Below are 25,772 nucleotides of genomic sequence, written 5' to 3' on the forward strand. Positions count from 1 at the left end.
TGGCGGACTTTTCGACCGAACGGACTTGACCACACACCATCACACCAAACTCCGACGGAGTCGAACGTGATGACGTACGACTGGATTCGACGTAGGAAGTTCATAGACAGTAGCCAATAGCTGCCCTAGCGTCGGTTTTAGTCCGTCGGAGTAGCACACACACGAGCGAATTTTTCTAAGGGGACCGGGTCCGGCGGAGTTCCGTCGGGAAAATTTGAAGCATGCTTCATTTCTAAAGTCCGTCAGACTTTGGCGAAGCTAAAGTCCGTTGCAGCCCACACACGATCGGATAGTCTGACGGACTCGGTCCGTCGGAGTTTGGATGTCGAAAAGTCCGCTCGTGTGTACGGGGCTTTAGTACTTGGTGGAGAAAAGCTTGTTTGCGGCAATGAGACATATCGCTGCTCCAGGTGAGTATAATAATTCAAAAAGCAGTTGGCTACCAGGTTTGCACACATCTCAGGAGGGATTTTGGTCCATTCTTCTTTACAGATCTTGGCGGCGTATTGTGTTACCAATGGTTTGTTTGGTGACTGTGGTGCCAAATGCCTTTCACAAGCTATTCCCGTGTAGTTCTGGGCAGATCCCTCACTTTTCTCATGATCATCCTTCCCACATGAGGCAAAATCTTGCATGGCATTCCAGATCGAGAGAGACTAATGGTTATTTTGTGTTTCTTCCATTTGCGCATAATCGTTTTAACAGTTGTCTCCTTCTCACTACATTTCTTGCTGATGGTCTTGTAGCCCATTCCACCCTTGTGCAGGTCTACAATCTTGTCGCTGACGTCCTTTGTCACCTCTTTGGTCTTCCCATGATGGTGAGATTTGAATGGAAGAAAGAGATTCTGCGGACAGGTGTCTTTTATACACATAAAGAGTTGTCTTCAGCAACACCTTCTTAAAATGGCAGGACTAATCTGTGTACTACATAATGTAGCCAGTCTGTGGGAGCCAGGATTATTGTTGGTTGGTAGAGGATCAAATACTTATGCCGCATACATATGACCGGACTTTCTGGCAGAAAAGGTCCGACGGTCTTTCTGACAGAGTTCAGACCGAACGAACTTGCCCACACACGAATGGACCAAAGTCCGTTCATTTTGAATGTGATGACATACAACGGGACTAGAAAAGGAAGTTTAATAGCCAGTAGCCAATAGCTGCCCTTGCATTGTATTTGGGCCGTCGAACCAGCATACAGACGAACGGTTTTCCCAATAGAAATTGATTCCCTCGGAAAGATTTAAAGCATGTTATATTTCTAGGTCCCTCAGAATTTTTTTGAAGAAAAGCAATTGGAATATCCCACACATGATCGGAATATCCGACGGAATGATTCCGTCTGACCTTTTCTGCCGGAAAGTCCGGTCGTGTATACGCAACATTATTTTAGTCACTGAACTGCAACTCAATTTATAACACTTGTATCATGTGTTTTTTCTGGATTTTTGGTTGATATTCAGTTTCTATCATTTAACCACTTAACAACCGTCCGGTAGCCGAATGAAGGCTACAGGGCGGTTGCTTAACTCTGGGAGGGCGTACAGTGACGCCCTCCCAGAATTCCGCTCTCACGCCCCCCCTGGCAGCATCATGGATAATGGATCACGCTCATCGTGGCCGTTTACCACGTGGTCGCTCCATCAAATGACGGAACAATCACTTGTAAACAAACCGGCGTCATGGGCTAGATCTGTAGTTCCCACAGCTCTGCTCACTGACAATTAACCATGCAATACCCTGCCAATACTCTGCAATACCCTGCCAATACTCTGCAATACTCTTCCAATATGCAGAAATACTCTGCAATACCCAGCAATACCCTGCCAATATTCTGCAATACCCAGCAATACTCTGCCATAAACTTCTATACTCAGCAATACCCAGCCAATAATCTGCCATACCCAGCAATACCCAGCCATACTCTGCAATACCCAGCCATACTCTGCAATGTAGCTACAGGCATCATTCAGATATCAGCTTTTTCACCGCTACGATCAAAGTCGGAATCGTTTTTTTATTGTTATTTTTTTTTATTTCAGGCTTTCCAGCATAGAGGTGAGATGTGGGACCTTACTGACCCCATATCTCACTGTAAAGAGGACCTGTCATGCCATATTCCTATTACAAGGGATGTTTACATTCCTTGTAATAGGAATAAAAGTGATCAAAAAATTTACTTTTGGGGAAAAAAGTGTCAAACTAAAATAAAGTAAAATGAACAATACATATTTTTTTTTTAAAGAGCCCCTGTCCCCGTGTGCTCGCATACAGAAGCGAACGCATACGCAAGTCCCGCCCACATATGAAAACGGTGTTCAAAGCACACACGTGAGGTATCGCTGCGAACGTTAGAGTGAGAGCAATAATTTTGGCCCTAGACCTTCTCTGTAACTCAAAACATGTAACCAGTAAAAAAATTTAAAATGTCGCCTATGGGGATTTTTAAGTAGTGAAGTTTGGCACCATTCCACGAGTCTGTGCAATTTTGAAGGGTGACATGTTAGGTATCTATTTACTCGGCGTAACTATATCTTTCACATTATGCAAAAACATTGGGCTAACTTTACTGTTTTGTTTTTTTAAAGCACAAAACTTTTTTTTTTTTCAATCATTCGAAAAATTGCTGCGCAAATACAGTGTGAGATAAAAAGTTGCAATGACCACCATTGTATTCTCGAGGGTCTTTGCTAAAATAACATATACAATGTTTTGGGGTTCTATGTAATTTTCTAGCAAATAAATGAGGATTTTTACATGTAGGAGAGAAATGCCAGATTTGGCCTGGGTGCTCCAGAACGCCTGAAGGTGCTCCCTGCATGTTGGGCCTCTGTATGTGGCCACACTGTGGTAAAAGTCTCACACATGTGTTATTGCCATACACGGGAGTAATAGCAGAATGTGTTTTGGGGTGTAATTTGTGGTATGCATATGCTGTGTGTGAGAAATAACCTGATAATATGACAATTTTATGAAAAAAAAAGGAAAAAAAATCTTGATTTTGCAAAGAATTGTGGGAAAAAATTACAACTTCAAAAAACTTGAATCGAATGTCTTCTTTCTAAAAAGGGGTCATTTGGGGGGTACTTGTACCTTTCTGGCATGTTAGAGTCTCAAGAAATGAGATGGGCCATCAGTACTTCAGGTGTGATCAATTTTCAGATATTGGCGCCATAGCTTGTGGACTCTATAACTTTCACACAGACCAAATAATATACACCAATTTGTACTTATTGTTACCAAAGATATGTAGTAGTATAAATTTTCGCCAAAATTTATGAAGAAAAATTACTAATTTGCTCAATTTTATTACAGAAACGAAGAAAATTTAATTTTTTTTACATTTTTATTTTTTATTTTATAGAGCAAGAAAAAAAACAGCAGTGATTAAATACCACCAAAAGAAAGCTCTATTTGTGTGAAAAAAAGGACAACAATTTCATATAGGTACAATGTTGCATGACTGAGTAATTGTCATTCAAAATGTGAGAGCAACAAAAGCTGAAAATTGGTCTGGTTATTAAGGGGGTTTAAGTGCCCAGTGGTCAAGTGGTTAAAATACACCTATGATAACAATTATAGACCCTTCATTTCTTTGTAAGTGGGCAAACTTACAAAATCCGCAGAGAATCAAAAAATTATTTTCCCCACTGCAGCACTCCACCTAGACAAACACACAGAAAGGGTGCAAATGCCTAATGCATTACCACCAATATTTATTATTTATATCAAATCACAATGTCATCTAGCCATGCATGCTAATGTTGGTAAGCTGACTTGTTTTGGGGGACAAGCCCCCTTCCTCAGATCTAAGCCAAGCTAGTGCAACATCACATCCTAAATACAAAATGTACCTCCACAAAAGAGCAATTACGTGGGTGGACATGTAATATACGACATAAATCATATAGAACAAAAAAGGTAAGTACATAGTGCTCTCCATTTCTAAAAGGTTTATTAAAATCCCAGACTTGCCCCCGGGGTATTGGATAAACCCGTAACAAATAATGGGAGATTGATTCCTTTTTTATCACGGTTTTACTCTTGTGGAAAATGTTTAGTCTGTAAAACATCAAGAGTAAAACAATAATAATAAAAAGTAAGCATTTACTGCAACAGCTACAGGTAAAACATATGGAAAAGATTTTATCATTTGTACACCAAAACGGAGTAGCTTGTATGCTTGAGTGTCCTTGCTGTATTCAATACGTGGGATGGACCTCTAGATCTATGCAAGCAAGGATACATGAACATATTCGTGACATAAAGTAAGGGGAAAAGGAACATATCGTATCAAGGCATTTTAGTAATTTCCATAATAGGGATCAGTGCCAGGACAAGGTCACCTAGAGCCCAGGGCACATGCCATATTTTGCCCCCCCACCAAGATGTATGGGCTCCCTCAAAAAAATTGCGCACTAATCTGCATGCTAAACCCAAAAAGCATAAATTCACCCTCCTCCCAGTACAAGTCCACCTCCCTGCTGAAATCCCCCTTCCTAGCAAAAAATTTCTGTCCCTCCCGCCAAAAAAAATCTCCCCCTCGTAGGACAAATCCTCTACCCCTCAAAATTTCCCTCCAAGCACAATTCCCCCCTTCCACTCCAAATCCCTCCTTCCAGCATAACTTTCCCTCCCCCAACCTAGCACAAATCCCCCCAAATTTCTCCTTCTAGCACAAATACCTCCAATCATCCCAGCTAGCACAAATCCTCCCCAGAAATATTTCTCCTCTATCATTTTACTCTTATAGCACAAACCTTCCATATCCCCTTCCAGTATACATTCCGTTCCCCCAACCTAGCACGAATCCGCCCCAAATTTCTCCTCCTACCACAAAATACCCCCCCCCCCAATCATCCCTAATAGCACAAATCCTCCCCAAAAATATTTATCCTTTATCATTTTACTCTTATAGCACACCCCCCCCCCTTCCTAGCACAAATCCTCTTCCCCCCAACAAAAATCCCCCCAAGTCACCACTCCTTGCACACTTTCCTAAACCAGCCCTCCCAGAACAATTCTTACCCCCTGCAGCCCCCCAAATTTCCCTTCTCAACACAAATCCCCTCCCACCCAATCTCCTTGTGTTTTTTTTTTGTAAGATTTACAGTAGCAATGATCGTTCTAATTTGTGTCCTCATTAGTTTGTTTAGGATATCATGATGCTTCCGGGGTTAAGAGGATGCAGGTTTATTGAATTTGTCATGGGATGAAGTGTGTACAGTGTAGCCATGGTGATGCGGCTTGTGGCTATTTAATCGCTTGCCTACTGAGCACTTTCACCCCCTTCTTGCCCAGGCCAATTTTCAGCTTTCAGCGCTATCACACTTTGAATGACAATTGCGCAGTCATGCAACACTGCACCCATTTGACATTTTTGTAATTTTTTTCACTCAAATAGAGCTTTATTTTGGTGGTTTTTAATCACCACTTGTTTTTGTATTTTTTGCTAAACAAAATTAAAAATAAGTTTCTGTTACAAAGTTTTGTTGACAGGCAGCACTGATGGGCACCTATTAGCAGCACTGATGGGCACTGATAGGCACTGACAGGCAACACTGATGGGCACCGATTAGCAGCACTGATAGGCACCGATAGGCACTCACAGGCAGCACTGGTGGGCACTGTTGGGGTTGTACTGATAATCAGGACACTGATTATCAGTGTAAACGTCTCCTGTGTGGATTGCCGCTTATCGACTCTCCTCACGCACTGTCAGCGTGAGGAGGGGATTGCCAATAACCGGCAGATCCTGTTTTCACTGTGATCAGCTGTGATTGGACACCAGGGTAAAGAGCCGCTGTAATTGGTTCTTTATCCCAACCTGCGATCAGCTGTATCTGGTGTATCTGGAGAACACAGAGCAGCCCCGACCCTCTTCTTCTGGGGTCTTCCGCCAGCGCTCCAGGCCCCCCCCTTCATCGGGTGCCCCCAAGGAAAGCTGCCTGGGGGGGCACCTGTGCGTGCTCGCTCCTGAGTCCAGCTGCTGCGTCCATTGGCACAGACAGCGGGACTTGGCCCTGACCCCCGCTCCTGTGTCACAGGATTTAATTGACAGCAGCCAGAGCCAATGAGGAGTGCAACAGCACAAAAAAAGGGGGGGGAGCTGCAGCACAAAAGATTGTTCACCTTAATGCATAGAAGTGGTTGTTAAGCCACTATAGTATAAGCATGCCATCCCCTCTGTTAAATGACATTGTGTGTCCCTGGGCTGTATGAAAAAAATGCTGATGATACCTTATATCAGAGCGTCTCCTGGCACTCACGTGACTCCTTGGCTCTCTCCTATGCCCCGCTGACAGCTATAGCGGGAGGGACGGAGAACTCCAGCTGTCAGCACGGGAGGAGGGGAGGAGAGAGGAGAGAGAGCCGAGGAGTCACGTGAGTGCCAGGAGACACTCTGATATAGGTAGAAATCGTCATCCTTTTTATACAGCACAGGTACAGGGATACAATGTTATTTAACAGAGGGGATAGAATGCTTATACTATAGATATGATAGCAGCAGGAGGGGAGGGATCATGGAGTGGATGGCGCTGACTGGCAGGGAGGGGAGGGGAGGGGGGAGGAAGACACAGAAGAGCAAAGAGCAGGGCTGCGGATGACAGAGGCATGTAAACTGACCATGGTGTCAGGGCTCAGCAGCCATGATAAAACATGGTCAGTTTACAGAGCAGAGGGCAGAGCCAGGCAGGATCAGCCAGGTATTTCAGGTGGTATGGGGGGGGGGGGGGGTCAAGTTACACAGAATAAGCACTGTGCTGTTATTCATGCTTTAAAGAAAACAGGATCCATTTTATTGTTTATGGGTAACAAACACATTAAGTCTTTACAATCACTTTAAAATGTCAGACTGGAGTTCTGCTTTACATTTCCATACATAATAGAAGTCTGTACAACCATGCAAGAAGTTTCACTTTAAAATATGTTGCAGCTTGTGCAGCATTTATGTACTTCAGTACATAAGTATCAGTCCTTGCTTGGTGGTCCCAAGCACCGGCATTGTTCAGGTCTTTTTCAGTCTAGACCTGACTCCTGCTAAGTGCCTAGTGTGAACTGTCATGACTAATGGTTCTGTGAGCAATATGACCACCAGCACAAGTGACAGCAGCACTTAAAACTAGAACCTTAAAAATGATTCTGCTCTCAGCAAGATCAGTTTATATACAGCAACATGTCATTTTTATTTGCAAAAATACATTGTCCTCTATAAGAACATCTGCAGCCCCCCCTCCCCCCCTCAACCTCTTCCTAGTCAAACCACGAAAAAAAGCAAATCATTTAATATTATCTTTAAGTGGCAAATAGAACATCAATAAACACAGACAACAAAAATACCATTCGCCAACATCCCCGCTGACACAAATGGTACAATTAAGTCCGCCGGAGTGCCAGCCTTGGAAGGGTTTGCATAAGAATTGATAGGGTGCACTGATATTTCATTTCAAAGTCTGCCAGATGAACTCCCAGCCAAGGAGGCTTCATCTATTAAGCTCTATTGCCACCTACTGCTACGTTTGTAAACTGCATCCTGTAGACCTGAAAAGATCAAGAGCTTCAAAAGGAATTTCTGAGTGCGAGATGGCAATTACCTGCCAGGCTGAGAAACTGCTGCTCTTGCACTGTATGGATTTAGCCTTTGAACATATGTTTAGCTTTAAGAATTTTTTTTTATTATAACCTTAATTTTAACCCTGGAACTTGGCACTAACTGTTAGCACATACTAGGAATTCAGTCACCTGCCATAGGGTTGTCTAAGATGCCGCAACAGGAGATGTTCAAGTTCAGCACAACTTTGTTGAAAATAGAGAACCCAAATTCAGGTAGAATTGATATTTAAGCCCCAAGAATACAACACTGGTAGTGATTCTCTTACTACTTATTTTGTATTTTATTTATCCAGACACAGACCCCTCAGTAAATATTGGATTCCTGTAACTTCACCTACAAAGCCCAATAGACCATAGGTACATGGTTGCCCACTGGTAGACCGGGCCGCTGATAAGGCAGTACAACCAGCCCTCCTGTACTGGTCCTGGGCCCCATCAATTCAAAAGGGGGGTCCAGGAACCTGCTGAGCAGGAGGGCCGGCTGTACTGTCTTATTGCAGACACCGATCCTTTTCTGCCTCTCCCTGCAGCACTGCCAGCTTCTGCACTTCTTCTCTGCTTCACTGCAGATGGATTGGTTCTAGAACATTTCCCCTTCGATCTGCTGTCCGGGCCCCCCGTGTGTCCCTTCTCCTCACAGCGCTGCCAGCTTCCCTCCTGCTGACAGCTGCTGCAGGCACACAGGGGGATATTTCAGGATGGAGCGTGGGGGAAGGGGCCGGTAAATATATAATTTATTGGTCCCTTCCTTTCCTGAATAAACATAGTGAGTGATCGGTATCAATCATTCCTGTGTCCATTCATCACTGAAGCATGGTAAACTGTTTGCTATGCTTCAGTTTGTCAATGAGCATGAAGCCTCCGAACGCTTCCAATTCCTTTAACTGTGCAGCTAAGACTGCAGAGAAAGTGAATGATAAATCTATGTCCTCGGTCACTTTCGGACGGGGGAGGGGGTATGCTGTATGGGGCCCAGTGAATTCTAACAGTAGTCCTGCCAGCAGACATGTGCAATTTGGTTCGTTAATATTCGTTTTTCTGCCAAAAATTTAATTTTCAGAGATTTGGATGTATCCGAATTTCTGAATAGACAGTAACGAATCTGAAAAAGGTATAACAAAATTTTTGGATTCATTCATATTCGTTCAGATCATTAGGAAGAGCCAGTTGTTAAGAAGTGGGCAGCCGCCACATCCTTAACAACCATGACTCATCTGCTGTCAGCCAGATTCCTCGCTGACTGCAGAATGCAAACAAACAAGTGTCAACAATAAATAAAAAATAAAACAGTGAGGGTGAGGGTCTTCCCCAATCCACCTGCCAAACACAACGTGTCCTGTTCAGTGACACACGCCGAATGACAGGTAAACATGGGGGCAAGGCCATCCGATGACTTCACCAGGTGTCCCCACCCCCATTTTTACCTTTTATTTGGCAAATGACGTGTCCCATGGAGAAACACTCTCCAAATGACAGGTAGACATGGGGGCTGGGTCGCCTGGTGATGTCATTGGATGGCCTTGCCTCCATGTTTACCTGTCATTTGGTGCATTTCCCTGAACAGGTCACGTCGTGTCCAGCAGGCAGCAGGTTGGCATTCATCGTGATTGACGTTGGGGACATTTTTGTTTTTGTTTTTTTTTGATAAAGGATTTGTCAAAAACTGTGTTTGTGTTTTTTTTTTTTACTTTTGACATGTTTGTACCCCATACTTATTCGAGGGGGGGAATAGATTCTGATAAGCCCCAAAGCTTGCAGATCCCCACAACCCCCTCCCAGGGTTGTGGAGAAGAGTTCCTTGTCCCCATAAACATGGGGGGAAGGTGCTTTGCAGGGGAGCCAGAGTTCTTCAGAACGAATGCTGAAAATACAAAATGAATTCTAAAAAAAAAATAGGTCCATTAACGAATACATCTGAAAACAAATTCTTCAACTAACAAATGGATCCAAAAAAGAAACAAAACAAAATGTTCCAACGTGCACATGTCTATCCCCAGGATATAAAGCCCATCTTTGGGAAATTTTTAAATTATCCCTTGAAGTGGTACTGCGCCTGTACTGCAAGGGTTAATAGCTTATTTTGCCTAAGGGAGAGGAGAAACACGTTTACTTACCTTACCTCCGCTAGCCGGTAGATGGCACTCTCCTACACTCCAGCAGTGGGTTTTCCCTTGGCATCAACATGTTAAATGCAGATCCAGGGCGTTGGGATCCCAGACCACTAGAGTGCAGGGGAGAGAAAGCTGCAAGGACCGGTCTAGCAGCAAGGAGGAGTTGAGGATCAGCAAATCTTTTTTGTTCCCCTAGACCTAAATGAGAAACTAACCCCTACAGTGCAAGTGCAGCCCCATTGCAAGGGATATATTTTAGTTGCCTGGAGTTGGGCTTTAATACAGATGAAAAGTCTGGCTGTAGAATGTCACAGCCAAACCCATGGGTAAGTAAAGGAGTGACGCACCGAGCAATATCGATGACATCCTAAATCAGAGGTTTCTACATTTTTTAAACAACTTTACTGTCATTCAGAATTTAGGAGGGACAGACTGTAGCCAAAGGCAGTTGAAAATGCCCCAACATCAGTGAGAGTAAACGGTACCTTAGGCTTGGTGGTCAGTGGGAGTAAAAAAATGACATAGCGGCCATTGTTAGTGACAGTGGGAGGAATAGTGCCCCAGCATTGGCATTAGTGGGAGAAATAGTGCCACATTATTGGTGTCAGTAGATGGAATAGTGTCCCATCATTGGTTTCAGAGGAAGGATTTGTGCCCCATCATTGTGGGAGGAATACTGCCCCATCACTGGTGTCAGTGGATGGAACAGTGACCCATTGTTGGTGTCGGAGGGAGCACTATTATATCAGTGGAAGAAATAGTGCTCTATCCTTGGCATTAGTGGGAGAAATAGTGCCACATCACTGGAGTCAGTAGGAGGAATAGTACCCCATCACTGGTGTCAGCAGATGGAATAGGCTTGGATTTTTCCTGGGCAAACCCCAGGCCTTGTTGTTACCTGATTTAGCCTTCCAATGCCACTTACTGCTATAGCCAGCTATAGATGAGGGAGGTGGCGAGTTTTTTCATATCGTATTTGTATTGGTGCAGCAATGCACCAACACCTTTGCAGCCATTGTGCTACATGCTGGGTGTTTGGTGTACTGCATGTAAATTTAAGAAGGGGTGGGCTGCCGTTCAGTCCACCTGACCTCATCTATCCATTAGAATGCATGTGCCTCCACTGTGGGGACACTCATACTTTAGTGTTAGGACCACAGATACAAGGGTGCCTTGACGAGGCTCTGTGGCTTACACATGCGTTTGCAAATGCGTGCGGACTAAACCCCTGTTTTTAACGTACTGTTAGACAGGTCAATTTGGTTGTCTGCGAGCTGGTGGTAAGTAGGCTTGGATTTTTCCTGGGCAAACCCCGGGCCTTGTTGTTAGCGGATCGAATAGTGTCCCATCATTGGTGTCAGAGGAAGGAATTGTGCTCCATCACCGGTGGAACAGTGACCCTACGTTTGTGTTAGAGGAAGCAATAATATCCCCATTGTTGTCACTGGAAGTAGTACTCAATTGTTGGTGTCATTGGGAGAATAGTGCTCTATCATTGGTGCCGTGGAAGGAATATTGCTCCATCCCTGGTGTCAGTGGGAGGAATACTGTTCCATCATTGGTGTTAATAGGAGGAATAGTGCCCCATCATTAGTGTAAGTGAAAGGAATAATGATCCATTGTTGGTATTTGATGGAGAAAAAGGGCCACACCATTAGTGTCAGTGAGAGGACTAGTGCCCTATTGTTGGTGTCAGTGGGAGGAATAGTGCTCCATCAATGGTGTTAATGGGAAGAATAGTGCCCCGTCATTCAAATATGGAATATCGGTTTCATCTTCAGGGGCCCTTAAAACCAAACGCTTTCAGATTACCGTCTAGCATCAAGGTAAGGAATCTTTACTGGTTGTGCGACAGAGCACAGCGATAGCCGACGCAGGGCCACTAGCAGAGCTGAGAGGTGGAGATATCAATGTCATTGAGCCAGGAGACCCAAACCTAATGCCCCCCCCCCCCCCCCAGTCCTGATGATGACCAGCGTTCAGCCAGACGGAGAGGACAAAAGGGGCTAATCGGCTGAGTATAACGACTGTCTTACCTGTAGCAGCAGCTCCTTCTCCACCACCTCCTCGGTTTTACTAATGAGACGTTTCTGCAGAGTGTGTATCTTGTGGATGAGCTCATAGGTGCTGGGGTCACTGGCCTGTTGTGGAAAACATATCGTCAGGCTTAATTAAAATGGCAGTGCATTAATCATCCATCACTCAGGCCGATCCGCTGTATGGCGACGATTGCTAGAACTCATACTATGTACAGAAACCTTATTCTATGAATAGATCTCAAATTAAAGTAGATGTAAACCCAGTCTCTATAATATCACAAACTGCTTCACTGATACCTTTTGTTTTGTATTACTATTTTTATATTTTATTAAATGTGTCTTTAAAGTGGTATGACCCCCCCCCCCCCCCCAAAAAAAAATGTAATATATTGCAGCTTATAAATGTGGTGACTGCTGTAGTTTTCTTTTTTGAGAGTTTTGTTCCCTTTATTTTCATCTAGTGACCCAACTAACAAATTGAAGTCAAACTCCATCTCCAGCTAACACTTTTTAAGCAGTTACAGCAAGTGTTTTTTTTTCTTTTGAAATAAAGGTTTTACATAAATTAATAAAAACTGATCATTGCATGCACCCCTGGTAGTGGTAAATGATTTATGTCAACCTGGTCTGTTAAAGGACGGTGAAAAATAAGAAAATTTCAGCTGGCCATAGATGGTTCGAATCTCAGACTGCTCAGCAGGAACTGGACGAGATTCGAACCATGTATGGGCAGGCTCAATCGATCAACTTGGGTACAACCAGCCTGCTGGTTTTTAAATGCGATTAATGCTAACTGCTGTTATAGCCTCTAGCAATAATCACTGTGTTCTCCCAGCAGGTTTCCCCATCAGGAGAGCACGATGGCTTCACAGGAGCGATTACCCTGTCAACATTGTCTGTGTTAATGGGGAAATCAAACAAATTTCTTTCCTGCAACAAAGAAAATAGCTTTGTCTATAACTGGCCTTCCTGACCAAGTCACCAGGTGAAAGTAAAGGAAAAAATAAATAAAATGAATGCAGTTGTGTCTGCAGTCTCTGACTATCTCCTGCAATGTCTGCAGTCTCTGACTATCTCCTGTACTATGTTTGCCATCTCTGACCATCTCCTGTATTATGTCTGCAGTCTCTGACCATCTCCTGTATTATGTCTGCAGTCTCTGACCATTTCCTGTAGTATGTCTGCAGTCTCTGACCATTTCCTGTAGTATGTCTGCAGTCTCTGACCATTTCCTGTAGTATGTCTGCAGTCTCTGACCTTCTCCTGTAGTATGTCTGCAGTCTCTGACCTTCTCCTGTAGTATGTCTGCAGTCTCTGACCTTCTCCTGTTGTATGTCTGCAGTCTCTGACCGTCTCCTTGTATGTCTGCAGTCTCTGACCGTCTCCTGTAGTACCATCCCTTGCACCATGCCTGCAGCCTCTGACCCTCTCTGTATTTTATATGCTGCCCTTTGAGAGTCACGCATGAGGCTCCCCATATCAAGAAAGTTGACCACCACTGCTCTAGGTATATAGGCTGGGAAATACTAAAAACAATCTATCCTTCAATCACAGCATTCTAATTAGCAGAAATACAATTTTTTTACTTTTTTATTCAGGTCATGTGATCATTCTTCTTTTCTCCACTGCACAACTCCACTCTATGGGTTGGGTTAAACCACATCTACTGTCAATCATCAAATCTACCTTCTTTTCCCCACTGCATGGCCCGGATCTGTGGATGGGGCTAAGCAGTGAGCAGCTGCTGTCAATCACCCAGTGAGAGCTCCGCCCTCCAGGCGTTTCTGTCTGTGATCTGGGTATAAGGAAGATGAGGGGGGCAGAGGATGCTATGGAGCATGTGCACAGGGGTGGCAATGCTGCAGAGGAAAGATCAGCCTACAGAGTGTTGCCACTGGGAATGAGGGTAAAGCTAAAGGGAAAGTGCAGGTAACTGGCAGGATCACCAGTTATTCACTACATACTGCAATGGTTGAAAAGGAAAAAAGGAACACAAACAGATAATTGTATTGAAGAATCTCTAGTTAAGGAATACATGTCGGATTTACTGACTCTTTAATGACATTGCCCTTCATTATATCTGCACAACCCCTTTCTCTCTGTTCCACCAGGATCATGCCCACAGTTGTGGGTAGACAGTGGGGATGCCTGTTAATTGTGACATCCCTGGAAGGACAAAACTTTAAGTCCAATCACTTCTTTCTCTTCCTGGTGCTGCCTGAGCTCTGGGTCCTGCTGTCAATCTACAGTAAGAAGGGGAGTTTCTGGGTGGACATTTGAGGCACAGGCTATGCGCCTATGCAGTTCTCTAGTTCATACTGCTTGGCCCGCCTCCTGCTCACTCGCAATGATTGGCAGCAGCAGGAGGCAGTGGCCCTCACTGCTGTTTCTGAGCCAATGAGGTGGGAGAGAGACGATGCTATGGAGCACAGAGCTAGATTGAGATTGGGCTCAGGTACATTTAAGGGAGGAAGCTGCACTCAGAAGGTTTTTTACATTTATGCAGAGAATGCAAAAACCTTCAGCCTATAAAACCACTTTTAATTTAAATTTTAACCGTTGCATTGCCAAATGTTTGCATTTGCCTGGACATGCACGTCAATACCACTTCAACAAGCCCAATTTTTATACCTCGAGTTTTCTCCATCTGTGGACATTCATAGGGTTCTCCAGCTCCTCCTCCAAGGCTCTGCACCGCGTCCTTTCTTTTAGCAGCTCCCGCTGCATGTGATAGAGCTCCCGCCTATAAAGCATTACACATACCAATTTAGAAGAAATCCAGATAAAACATACACAATGAATTTAGAAGACTTTAGTGTAGTTGCAAATTTGCATCTGCTCTGTATATACTGATGTAGACCTTATTGAGACTTATTAAAACAGACTTTGCAGTTAAATGGCTTATGTACCATGTGACTGCTGTGATTGACTCCCAACCCACACTGCTGGCTCCTGATCAGACGCCTTAACCAAGAGCTGATGGCAGGGGAGATTATGGGGCCCCCAGGCAATCAGACATTATGGGGCCACACAGTATACACAAACACACACACACACAGTATACAATCACACAGTATACACAGACATGTTTCTATTGGCTGAGAAGGTACTGGAGAGGTGGGGTAGCTATAATATAAGGATTTCTAGACCAAAAGGATGTCAGTAAGGGACATTTCAGAGACAGATGTAAAAAAAAAACATAGCTTTTTACATACTTTCCCTGGTTTTCCTGAGGCTGGCAACCCTGATGGGGCCCCCTAGTGGCACGGGGCCCTCGGGCAGTGCCCGAGTGGCCCAATGGTCAGTCTGCCCCTGGCTGATGGTGACATCTCGATCAGTGTGCTGGGAGCATGCAATAAGATTGCTTTTAGCATACAACCTAAGGCCACCATGAATGCATACAGTGGTGTGAAAAAGTGTTTGCCCCCTTCCTCATTTCCTGTTCCTTTGCATGTTTGTCACACTTAAGTGTTTCGGAACATCAAACCAATTTAAACAATAGTCAAGGACAACACAAGTAAACACAAAATGCAATTTGTAAATGAAGGTGTTTATTATTAAAGGTGAAAAAAAATCCAAACCATCATGGCCCTGTGTGAAAAAGTGATTGCCCCCTTGTTAAAACATACTATAACTGTGGTTGTCCACACCTGAGTTCAATTTCTCTAGCCACACCCAGGCCTGATTATTGCCACACCTGTTCACAATCAAGGCATCACTTAAATAGGAGCTGCTTGACACAGTAAGGTCCACCAGAAGATCCTTAAAAGCTACACATCATGCCGAGACCCAAAGAAATTCAGGAACAATTGAGAAAGAAAGTAATTGAGATCTATCAGTCTGGAAAGGGTTATAAAGCCATTTCCAAAGCTTTGGGAATCCAGCGAACCACAGTGAGAGCCATTATCCACAAATGGCGAAGACATGGAACAGTGGTGAACCTTCCCAGGAGTGGCCGGCCGCCCAAAATTACCCCAAGAGTGCAGCGACGACTCATCCAAGAGGTCACAAAAGACCCCACAACAACGTCCAAGGAACTGCAGGCCTCACTTGCCTCAGTTAAGGTCAGCGTTCATGCCTCCACCATCAGGAAAAGACTGGGCAAAAATGGCCTGCATGGCAGAGTTCCAAGGAGAAAACCACTGCTGAGCAAAAAGAACATCAAAGCTCGTCTCAATTTCTCCACAACACATCTTGATGATCCCCAAGACTTTTGGGACAACATTCTGTGGACCGATGAGACAAAAGTGGAACTCTTTGGAAGGTGTGTGTCCAAGTATATCTGGCGTAGAAGGAACACTGCATTTCAGAAAAAGAACATTATACCAACAGTAAAATATGGTGGTGGTAGTGTGATGGTCTGGGGCTGTTTTGCTGCTTCAGGACCTGGAAGACTTGCCGTGATAAAAGGAACTATGAATTCTGCTGTCTACCAAGAGATCCTGAAGGAGAATGTCCGACCATCTGTTCGTGTACTCAAGCTGAAACCAACTTGGGTTCTGCAGCAGGACAATGATCCTAAACACACCAGCAAGTCCACCACCGAATGGCTGAATAAAAACAAAATGAAGACTTTGGAGTGGCCTAGCCAAAGTCCTGACCTGAATCCTATTGAGATGTTGTGGTATGACCTTAAAAAGGCCGTTCATGCTCGAAAACCCTCTAATGTAACTGAATTAGGACAATTCTGCAAAGATGAGTGGGCCAGAATTCCTCCAGGACGCTGTAAAAGCCTCATTGCACGTTATCGCAAACGTTTGGTTGCAGTTGTTGCTGCTAAGGGTGGCCCAACCAGTTATTAGGTTTAGGGGGCAATCACTTTTTCACACAGGGCCATGATGGTTTGGATTTTTTTTCACCTTTAATAATAAACACCTTCATTTACAAATTGCATTTTGTGTTTACTTGTGTTGTCCTTGACTATTGTTTAAATTGGTTTGATGTTCCGAAACACTTAAGTGTGACAAACATGCAAAGGAACAGGAAATGAGGAAGGGGGCAAACACTTTTTCACACCACTGTATGTGCAGTGGCTGAGTGTTAAGGCCCACCTTTCTTGCTGCCAAATATATGCATTACATGGTTGGCAAGAGGTTAAAGTGGAAGTAAACTCCCCTATCGTTTTCAGCCAAGGAAGCTGCTATTTTTGCCTCTGTTTAATCTTCAACTGCTATGGTTCTGCACATGTGATTCGTTATGACACCAGCCATTAGATGGTTTGATAGTTTGGCTGAGAGCACAGCCAATGTGCAGTTAGCATTCCCGGCATGCCTTTTTTTTTAACTGTTTAAATCAATGGGTTTACTTCCACTTTAAATGTATTTTTAACCCCTTCCTGCCTGTTCCAGTGTCCCTTTAAAAAGTTCTGAATTGGCACGTGACCACTGTGATTGGCTGTCTAAAAGGTCACATGATCAGGAGCTTGTCTCTCTGGTTAGCGACCGTTAGTTGGGACAGAGAGCGGTCTTTGATAATTTGGTCTCAGTGCTGGGAGTGTACAGTGAGCGCGATCTCAGCACAAAAGTATCTGTCGGCATTTGTATCTGTGGGCGTTAAACAAAAAGAAAAAGCAACTCTAAGTGCAGACTATATAAACGCTTTAATATCGGCCCACAGCATCTGCGGGATAACGTCACCGGGAGGGGGAATGAACCGCGGTGATGTCAGAGGCAGTGGGCCACACTGCAATCCAGTGCCACGTTGGAAGATTCTGGCCAGCTTCTCTATACATCCACTACTGTGGCAACAGACCCTGGTGGCTCTTTGGCAGACATTACCTCCCAGGTCTTCACTTTGATGAGTTTATCATTTAAATACATTATGTGAGTGGCCATTTTTGGTTCTATTAAAGTGTTTTCCTTTTTGTCTGATCATATATACAGCGCCTGCTTCTGCTCATTGGATTAGCTAGCCCTGATGAACGGACTACTCTGGACTTTTCATAATTTAATACATATGGACTCACTTTATGGGTTGCAAGGTGTTTGGACCTGGTTGTGCCTACATTCTTTATTTTTTTGTGCGGGCTTTCAAGCCCACCCTTTTATAACTCATATGTGTTATGTGGGTGGAAAAATCTGATCTGATATCAGCCTCCTGCAATCACCTGTATGGCATAGCTCAGACTGGGAGAGGGACAGGCAGCACAAGGAGTCAATCGGCTGTGCTGCAGTGCTCATGTGCTAATAAGGGACATGCTGAGAGTAGGGTGAAATCTTTTGCTTCTCCTTTCACTGTCCAATCACAGGCTGGGGGAGGGACCAGACCTGAAAGTGCTGCTTATCACAGCATAAAATAAATCAGGCCTCCTGACCTGCCAGTAGAGCTGTGCTGTGTGACAGAGTTGTGTAAATCTAAGGACTGGATAGACAGAAATACAAACTTTGGCAGATTAAAAAAATACCATATACGCATTTTCCTCTGTGTATTTAGCTGCTTGCCTGGATGGGATATTTTGATTTGTGCATTAGCTGGCCTGTGGCTGGTTCTCTCTAAAGAGATCTGCTATGAATGCAACAGCTGGCTGAACGTCTATCTAGACTAAAAAAAATTGAGTTAAGGTTCACATGTCAAACTTGTTTGCTGTCAGGCTGAGATGCTGCAGAAGGACAAAGCCTGGCAAACGCTCAAATCATTTTGCATTTATCGCTTTAAAAGGCTGCCAGTCACTCCGCTTGAAGAAGGTCTTGCAGGTAAGGTGAAGCTACGCACTGCCTGCCTGCGATGGGAATTTTAATTGGATGGGAGCAGCCAATTATTCCACGGTGGAGCGGTTGACTTTGCAAATTCTGCTTTTGTTGCTCAGATGAATCATTTAAAATGACAAGAGTTTGACTCTGACGGTTTTTATACTTCCCACTGCAGTATTAGAAAGTGGGGAGCAGCCTCGGGTTATCATGTCAGGGCTCTGCAAATGACCAGCTGAAAGGAGATAGGGATAATACAGTGTACAAGAGATGTCATCTAATTTACACTATTCTTCTATGGGATAATAGGAGAGATCATTGTTATGGCAAAACTAAACATGACAACCCCATCACATTTCTTGTGTTCACTGCTGCCTTCATCACTCTGGTTCTGTATACTGTCAGGTTGGGTCAAAGTGAGAGTTGATAAGGGTCATGACTTTGAGAGGCCAGAATGTAAAGTGAACATTAAAGTGATTGTAAAGGTTTGTTTTTTTGTTTTAAATAACAAACATGTTATACTTACCTGCTCTGTGCAAGTGTTTTGCACAGAGTGGCCCCGATCCTGCTCTTCTGGGGTCCCCGGCCAGCGATCCTGGCTCCTCCTCCGCATCGAGTGCCCCCACAGAGAGCTGCATTCCATGGGGGCACTCATGGTAGTGCGCTCCCGAGTCCTGCTGCTGCGTCCATTGACATAGACAGCAGGACTCGGCCCCGCCCCCGGCTCCCATGTCACTGGATTTGGTTGACAGCAGTGGGAGCCAATGGCTCCTGCTGTTATCAATCTATCCAATGAGGACCCGAGACAGCGGCTGGAGTTGCTGGGCTCGTTTTCAGCACTGGAACAATCTGGTTTAGGTAAGTAAAAGGGGGGCTCTGGGGAGCAGCTGCACCACAGAAGGTTTTTCACCTTAATGAATAGAATGCATTAAGGTGAAAAACCTAGAGGGTTTACAACTCCTTTAAACTCCCCCTACTTTTATTCCTAACAAAACCCGCCAACCACCACCACCATCGTACACATTTATTTATTATTATTCTTTATTTTAATTTTGTATTATTGTTATTTGAATGTGTTAGTATTATTATTTTCATTTATTAAATCAACATTTATTTAGTCAATTATTTATTTAATTAATGTATTTAATTTATTATTATGCTTTTTATAATTATTATTTTCATTTATTTTAATTCAAGTCATTTGAGTTCCACTATTCTTCTATGGGATAATAGGAGAGATCATTGTTACCTTAACATGACAGTTCCGTTGTATAGAGATTTTTATCTCAAGTTCCTTATTTTGTAGGAAACATGTAAAATAATCTCTAGACGAGAGAAAGTTCCAAATTACAGAAAGCACACACATACAAGGCCGCCCAGTACATGCTCTGGTGACTCTTATCAGAGCGTCACTTATATAGGATTCTTATGACACATCACTCATATCAATGGCAAACATAGCATACAATTGGCAAATTAGGGCACAATGCCAGGCCAGGCCCTTCCAATTGTTTACTCCAATCTAAGTTATCTAAGTTGTTTATCACACAAAGCTCAAGACACCATTTTAGCTTCATTTAGACAAAATGGAAAATACAACAACATATAAAAGTAATTGTAAAGGCTCCTTTTTTTTTTTTTTTTAATAACAAACATGCTATACTTACCTCCTCTGTGAAGTTGGTTTTGCACAGAGCAGCCTGGATCCTCCTCTTCTCGGGTCCCTCTTTGCTGCTCCTAGCCCCTCCCTCCTTTGAGTGCCCCTCAGCCAGCAGCTTGCTACAGGTTGTCACCCAAGCCAAGTCAGAGCTCTCTTCATCCATTCAGAAACGGAGCCCCCCCGACCTGGCCCCGCCCCCTCTCTGCCCTGATTGGCTGACTGACTTTGATTGGCAGCCATGGAAGCCAATAGCGCCACTGGACAATGCCAGAGAGAGAATGAGCTCAGGTAGGTAATTGGAGGGTGCTGGGGGGGCTGCTACACACAGGAGGCATTTTATCTTAATGAATAGAATGCATTAACATAAAAAAAAACTTCTTCCTTTATAACTCCTTTAACTATTATCATAATTATATCAAATTTCTTGTGTTCACTGCTGCTTTTATCACTCTGGCTCTGTATACTGTCAGACCAGGATCCAGGGAAAGCTGATACAGGTCGTGACATTGAGAGGCCAAAATTTAAAGCGGGCATTCCCTCACCCACTTTTATTCCCCCAACAACCCCCCACTATCGGACATTTATTTATTTTTAAAATGTTAGTTTTTTATTATTATTATTTTAATTTATTAAAGTAATACTGAAGTCTCCTTTTTTTTTTGTTTAAAAATAACAAACATGTTATACTTACCTGCCCAGATCTTCCTCTTCTTGGGTCCCCCACCGGAACTCCTGGCCCCTCTCTTCTGCCAAGTGCCCCCAAAGTCCGTCAGCTCTGCACCTTGCTAGGCATAAAGAGGTCTCGGGCCACGCCTTACCACCCACAAGGGGATCCTGAAACTGAGGGGTTTAACCAAACTTTGTTGAATATGTTGGGGACTCTGCCTCCAGAGTAGAAACAGCACTGGTAGTTACTATCATAAAAAACATCCGGGGGAACATGCGTGCATACATATACACATGGAGCAAACACACACACACCCACATAGATACATGCTCAGACAAAATAACTAAAAAAATAAATGAATAATTAATGTCTATGAAATACAATAAATGCACAAACGGAACTAATCTGAAATGTAAATATATAAATGAATTGATAATTACTGTAGCAAATATCCAATGATACATGTGTGCAGCTCCAAAAAAAATCCCAATCAGGCGACAAACATACCGAAAAATGGAAAAGTACAAGGAGAACAGTAATAGCAACAAGTCCCTACTCCCACTGTGTTGCCAGAGTAAGAGGAAGATAATGAGGACGAGGAAGATAACGAGCAAGAGGATGATGAGGAAACAGTGCCCTACTGGATGTGGCTTACAGAAACTGAGACTGATGCAAGAACAACAAATGTGAGAGAAGGAGGAGAGCTGACCAAATCAATACAAAGATAACCCATTCCAGATGTTGAAATCCTACCATCATTCAGGGAAGCTGACCAGATCAAGGTTGAGAGTACCAGTCCAACCTCTGAGAAAGAAGTAAGAGACTTGATTTGTTTTTCTGATAAACCCTTGTTATTACCTGAACCAGATTGCCCTTAAAGGGCTGCAGTCCCCTGGATGGGTGGTGAAGAAAATAGAGGATGTCAGGTGCCTACCACTGGACTCATTGAAGAGATTGATCTATTCCCTCCATGGCCAAGTTTTGAGTCTGCAGCTATGGATCTCCCTTTGGAGTCAAGCAGTCCTGATCATGCCAGGAGCCCAACAGGAAAATCTGTTCAACCCTCTGAGAAGTATTCTCCTGTTCGGTTGAGACAAAATATACATCCTCCGAAAAGACTCACTTGTGATACTTTAGGAGAGAATTCTGATGAACTGATTCATACCATTCAGAGGCAAGTTCCCACGCCTAATCCCTCTACCATCAATTGGGTAGGGGGCGACTCTGTTCTGACCTCTGACACCAATGGGTGGGACACGGCAATTGCCCTGGCCTGTTCAAAAACGAATTTTCATTTAACTGAGAATGTATATAAATGGTTTCAGCACGTGGTTAATACAATTTTAGACTTATTATTAACCCTTTCTTTTCATAAAGTTTGAATATTATGCCTGTAATCCAGAGACATTTTGCAGTATCTTTAATATGGGGTTGGCTCCCTCTTGTGTTGGCTGGACTCTATGTGTCATTTCCCTTTTCTTATAACACAACGCAGAGCAAAGCATTGTGGGGTGTGTAGTTCAGAACGCTGAAGTTTCCATTCCAGCAGGACTGGTTTGAACTATGAGTACCAGATTGCTGGGAATAGAAGAACAGACTGCTGGGAGAGGACATAAAAAGGGCTGGAGCGGCCTGCTTCACTCTCTTGGGACACTGGCCTACACAGGGAGGAGCCGTTCAGCTGCACTCAGAAGGACCTTTGCGGACAGCATCGTTTCTCTTCACCAGCAGACCGGAGGCTGTTCCAAGTTATCCAGCGATGCCTGCACTTCAGATCCGGGTAGACCGCAGTATGGTGTGGTGGACACAAGGATCCAAAGGTAGTTCCTGAAAAGTCTCATCCATCGCCTGCATTGCTTCAGCAGCTTCTTTATCCAGTGTGGTGAACGGGCATAGCCCAATTAGATTTTTCTGAACACTGCATACAGACATCTATTTGCTCTGCCCAGTTTGCTGGTAGCCACTGGAAGCTAGTTCATATATTCTTTAGGACACTGTATGCAGACATCTATGCCTGTTCACATCTTTGCTACTTTTTTTTTTATTTCAATGGTTTTTATTGAGGTTTTCTCATGTACAAAAAGATAAGATAAAAAAACAGGGCATAACCTAATATATACTAGAACATAAGGTGAAAAATAGTAGAGTAATAACATTAACATAACACAAATCACATTTGAACTTAAGTGGTAAATATATTAATAGCAATAGACGAGGGGTGAAGGCATTGTCCTCACACCCAGGCACTCCATCTAGGAACTATGTTGTGGGATGGAAGGCAAGGCCCTCCCCTCCTTCCCCCTACGCTGGGATATTTTTTTTACTTGATATGCTTTTTATTGAAAGTTTTCCAGCAATAAATAACAATATTGTACCTTGTAGAAAAGGGAAAAAAAACAGATTACATATCGAGCAAGCTAGTACGCTAGAGCTGCTATACCCCGCCTGCTCATTAGTACCTGCCCTCAATGCACTTTTCCCCCCGCCCTATCCCCCCCAAACCTCCCTCCCATCCGCCCACCCCACCTCGAGCACGCAGCGCCGGCAACAACCGTCCCGGTCGTAACCAGATAGCTATATCCGTATAAAAAGGAAGGGAGAAAAAAAAAAAAAAAAGAAAAAAAGACGAAGAAGAGAAAAAAAATAAAAAAATAAAAAATAAAAAAAAGGGAAGAGTGAGGAAGAAGAGAATCCTCCCCACAGTCCACCCCTAAGAGATTCCGCCTAAGGGGGGGAGGGAGGAATCTCCTCCCTACCACCCACCCAGCAGGTACTGGTCCATTCTTATGTTGACCTCACTCCAAAGGGAACCCCATGTCGCTCAGCCAAGGATTCCATAATATCTCGAATTTTCTTAAATTATTTAGCTTTATAAGCATTGTTCTCTCACACCATATTAAAGAATTGATTGCATTAACCCATTGTCCAGTTTCCGGGGGATTTTTAGCTTGCCAATTGATTGCTATCAGTCGCCTAGCTTGATATAAGCACTTCAGGACGGATGGCTTAATTGGCAGAGGAATTTTTGTCTCTTCAAATATCCCCAGTAAACAGGCCCTGGCCTCGGGTTTCAGGGTGGTCTTAAAAGCCCTGTTTATTTTAAGGACTATTTCTAACCAATAGCTATACAGTTTTGGGCATTTCCATACCATATGGAAGAGATCACCCGGTGCCCCACATCTAGGGCATTCATCACTAGGTTTCCTACCCATTTTCCATAGCTTCTGGGGGGTGTAGTATGCCCGGTATATAAGGAACAAATGGGACACTCGCTGAGATGGAGATATAGAGGCCAAGTGCCCCTGTTCGAGCGCTTTAGCCCATTGTTCCTGAGATATCGAGCCAATGTCCCCTATCCAGCCCTGCCTACTCTTGGCTGGGCCTTCGCCTTTCAAGAAACTACCTCTAAGCTTTGTATATAACCGCGAAATCTGGCCTTTTGCATGCCTACGGTCCATAAGGCCCTGGAGCTGGGGGATTTCGGTTCGCTCGATAGCGAGTGTCCCGTATTGGGCTTGAATTCCGTGTCTCAGCTGTAAATATTTATAGAACGTCCTATTAGGGACATTAAATTCCTGTCTAATAGTTTCAAAGGGTTTCATTACGTTCCCCTCGTAAAGATGCACCATTCTATTAATCCCCTGGCTATCCCATTCCGGAGATCTATCTACCTTGTTTAATTCGGACAGATGGCGATTGCGCCATAGAGGGATATAAGTAGTTACTCCCACGTATCCCAACTTTTGCTTTGCTTGCTGCCATACCTTCCTCATTAGGATATTGGTAGGGCATCTATGAAGAAATGAGTTAGCCTCCAGGGCTTCGGGTACCAATTTATGGGGTGCTCCTAGCATCCTCAACTTATGGTTTATAGGCCCCCCCTCTTGGAGCCCCGCCCCTGCTAAATGCTGGAGTTGGGCAGCCAGGAAATATGCGCCCAGATGGGGTATGGCCAACCCTCCCTCCGTGACGGGGAGCTGCAGCGTATGCAACCCTATCCGGGCATGCCCCTTTTTCCAGATTAATTCCCGGATAAGCGAATCCATAGTTTGGAACCATTTCTGGTTAATCCAAATTGGGGAATTATGTAAAATGTAAAGTATTTGGGGTTGCCAGAGCATTTTTACTAGGCTGCAGCGTCCCGCCACCGAGAGAGGGAGGCCGCACCACCTGTTAAGTTTCGTCTTCATTTTCAGCAGTAATGGTGCTAAATTCTCATTAGCATATTGGCTTACATCCCCAGATATCCAGATACCCAGATACTTCAGCTTAGTCACCGTCTCCAAGCCTACTATCGTTGAGGGCACCCCCTGTTCCCCATGCCTGGACAGTGGTAGAAGGGCTGATTTGCCCCAGTTGATCTCTAAGCCCGATTGTTGACCAAACTCGCCCATCAGATAGACCACTCTATTCAGGGTGGAGTCCACATCTCCAATAAAAAATAGGACATCGTCCGCGAATAGAGCAATTTTTTCCTCATCACTACCCCGCCGAAATCCCTGTATATCCGGGCAGGATCTTACCAGAGCCGCCAGGGGCTCCATAGCCAATACAAATAGGAGGGGGGACAACGGGCACCCCTGTCTTGTACCTCTCTCCAGTTGGAATATTTCAGAGACTTCAGTGCCCATCTTAATTTTGGCCCTAGGTTTATTGTACATTAGTTTTATCCACTGGATAAATAAAGGGCCGAATCCAAACCTCTCTAGGACCCTCCACAGATAGCCCCATTCCAAACTGTCAAAGGCCTTAGTGGCATCTAGTGCTAAAATAGCACCCACCCCCTCGTTATCTCTGGGTATTTGAACGTTAAGGAAAACTCTTCTAATATTGGTACTGGTTGCCCTACCCGGGATAAAGCCCGACTGGTCTGGATGTATAAGTTTATGGATATATGTATTTAACCGAATTGCTAGTGCCTTGGCTAGTATTTTAATATCCGAGCATAACAGGGATATCGGCCGGTATGATGGAACTTCCTGGCAGTCCTTCC

At 44.0% G+C, this 25,772-nt stretch overlaps 1 protein-coding gene across 1 annotated transcript in view; it reads right to left on the reverse strand.

Moving 5' to 3' along the window:
- The window catches only part of CFAP58 (cilia and flagella associated protein 58), a 109,598-nt gene that overhangs the window by 23,947 nt on the left and 59,879 nt on the right, over window positions 1–25,772 (reverse strand). The window contains exons 14-15 of the mRNA XM_077455088.1: window positions 14,398–14,509; window positions 11,764–11,868 (exon numbers count right to left, since the gene is read on the reverse strand). Coding sequence (XP_077311214.1) covers window positions 11,764–11,868; window positions 14,398–14,509 — 217 coding nt within the window. The remainder of the gene's footprint in view (window positions 1–11,763; window positions 11,869–14,397; window positions 14,510–25,772) is intronic.

Source organism: Lithobates pipiens, unplaced genomic scaffold, assembly GCF_037356315.1.
Source record: "Lithobates pipiens isolate NorthernLeopardFrog02 unplaced genomic scaffold, aLitPip1_a1.2 Scaffold_25, whole genome shotgun sequence".
NCBI lineage: Eukaryota > Metazoa > Chordata > Amphibia > Anura > Ranidae > Lithobates > Lithobates pipiens.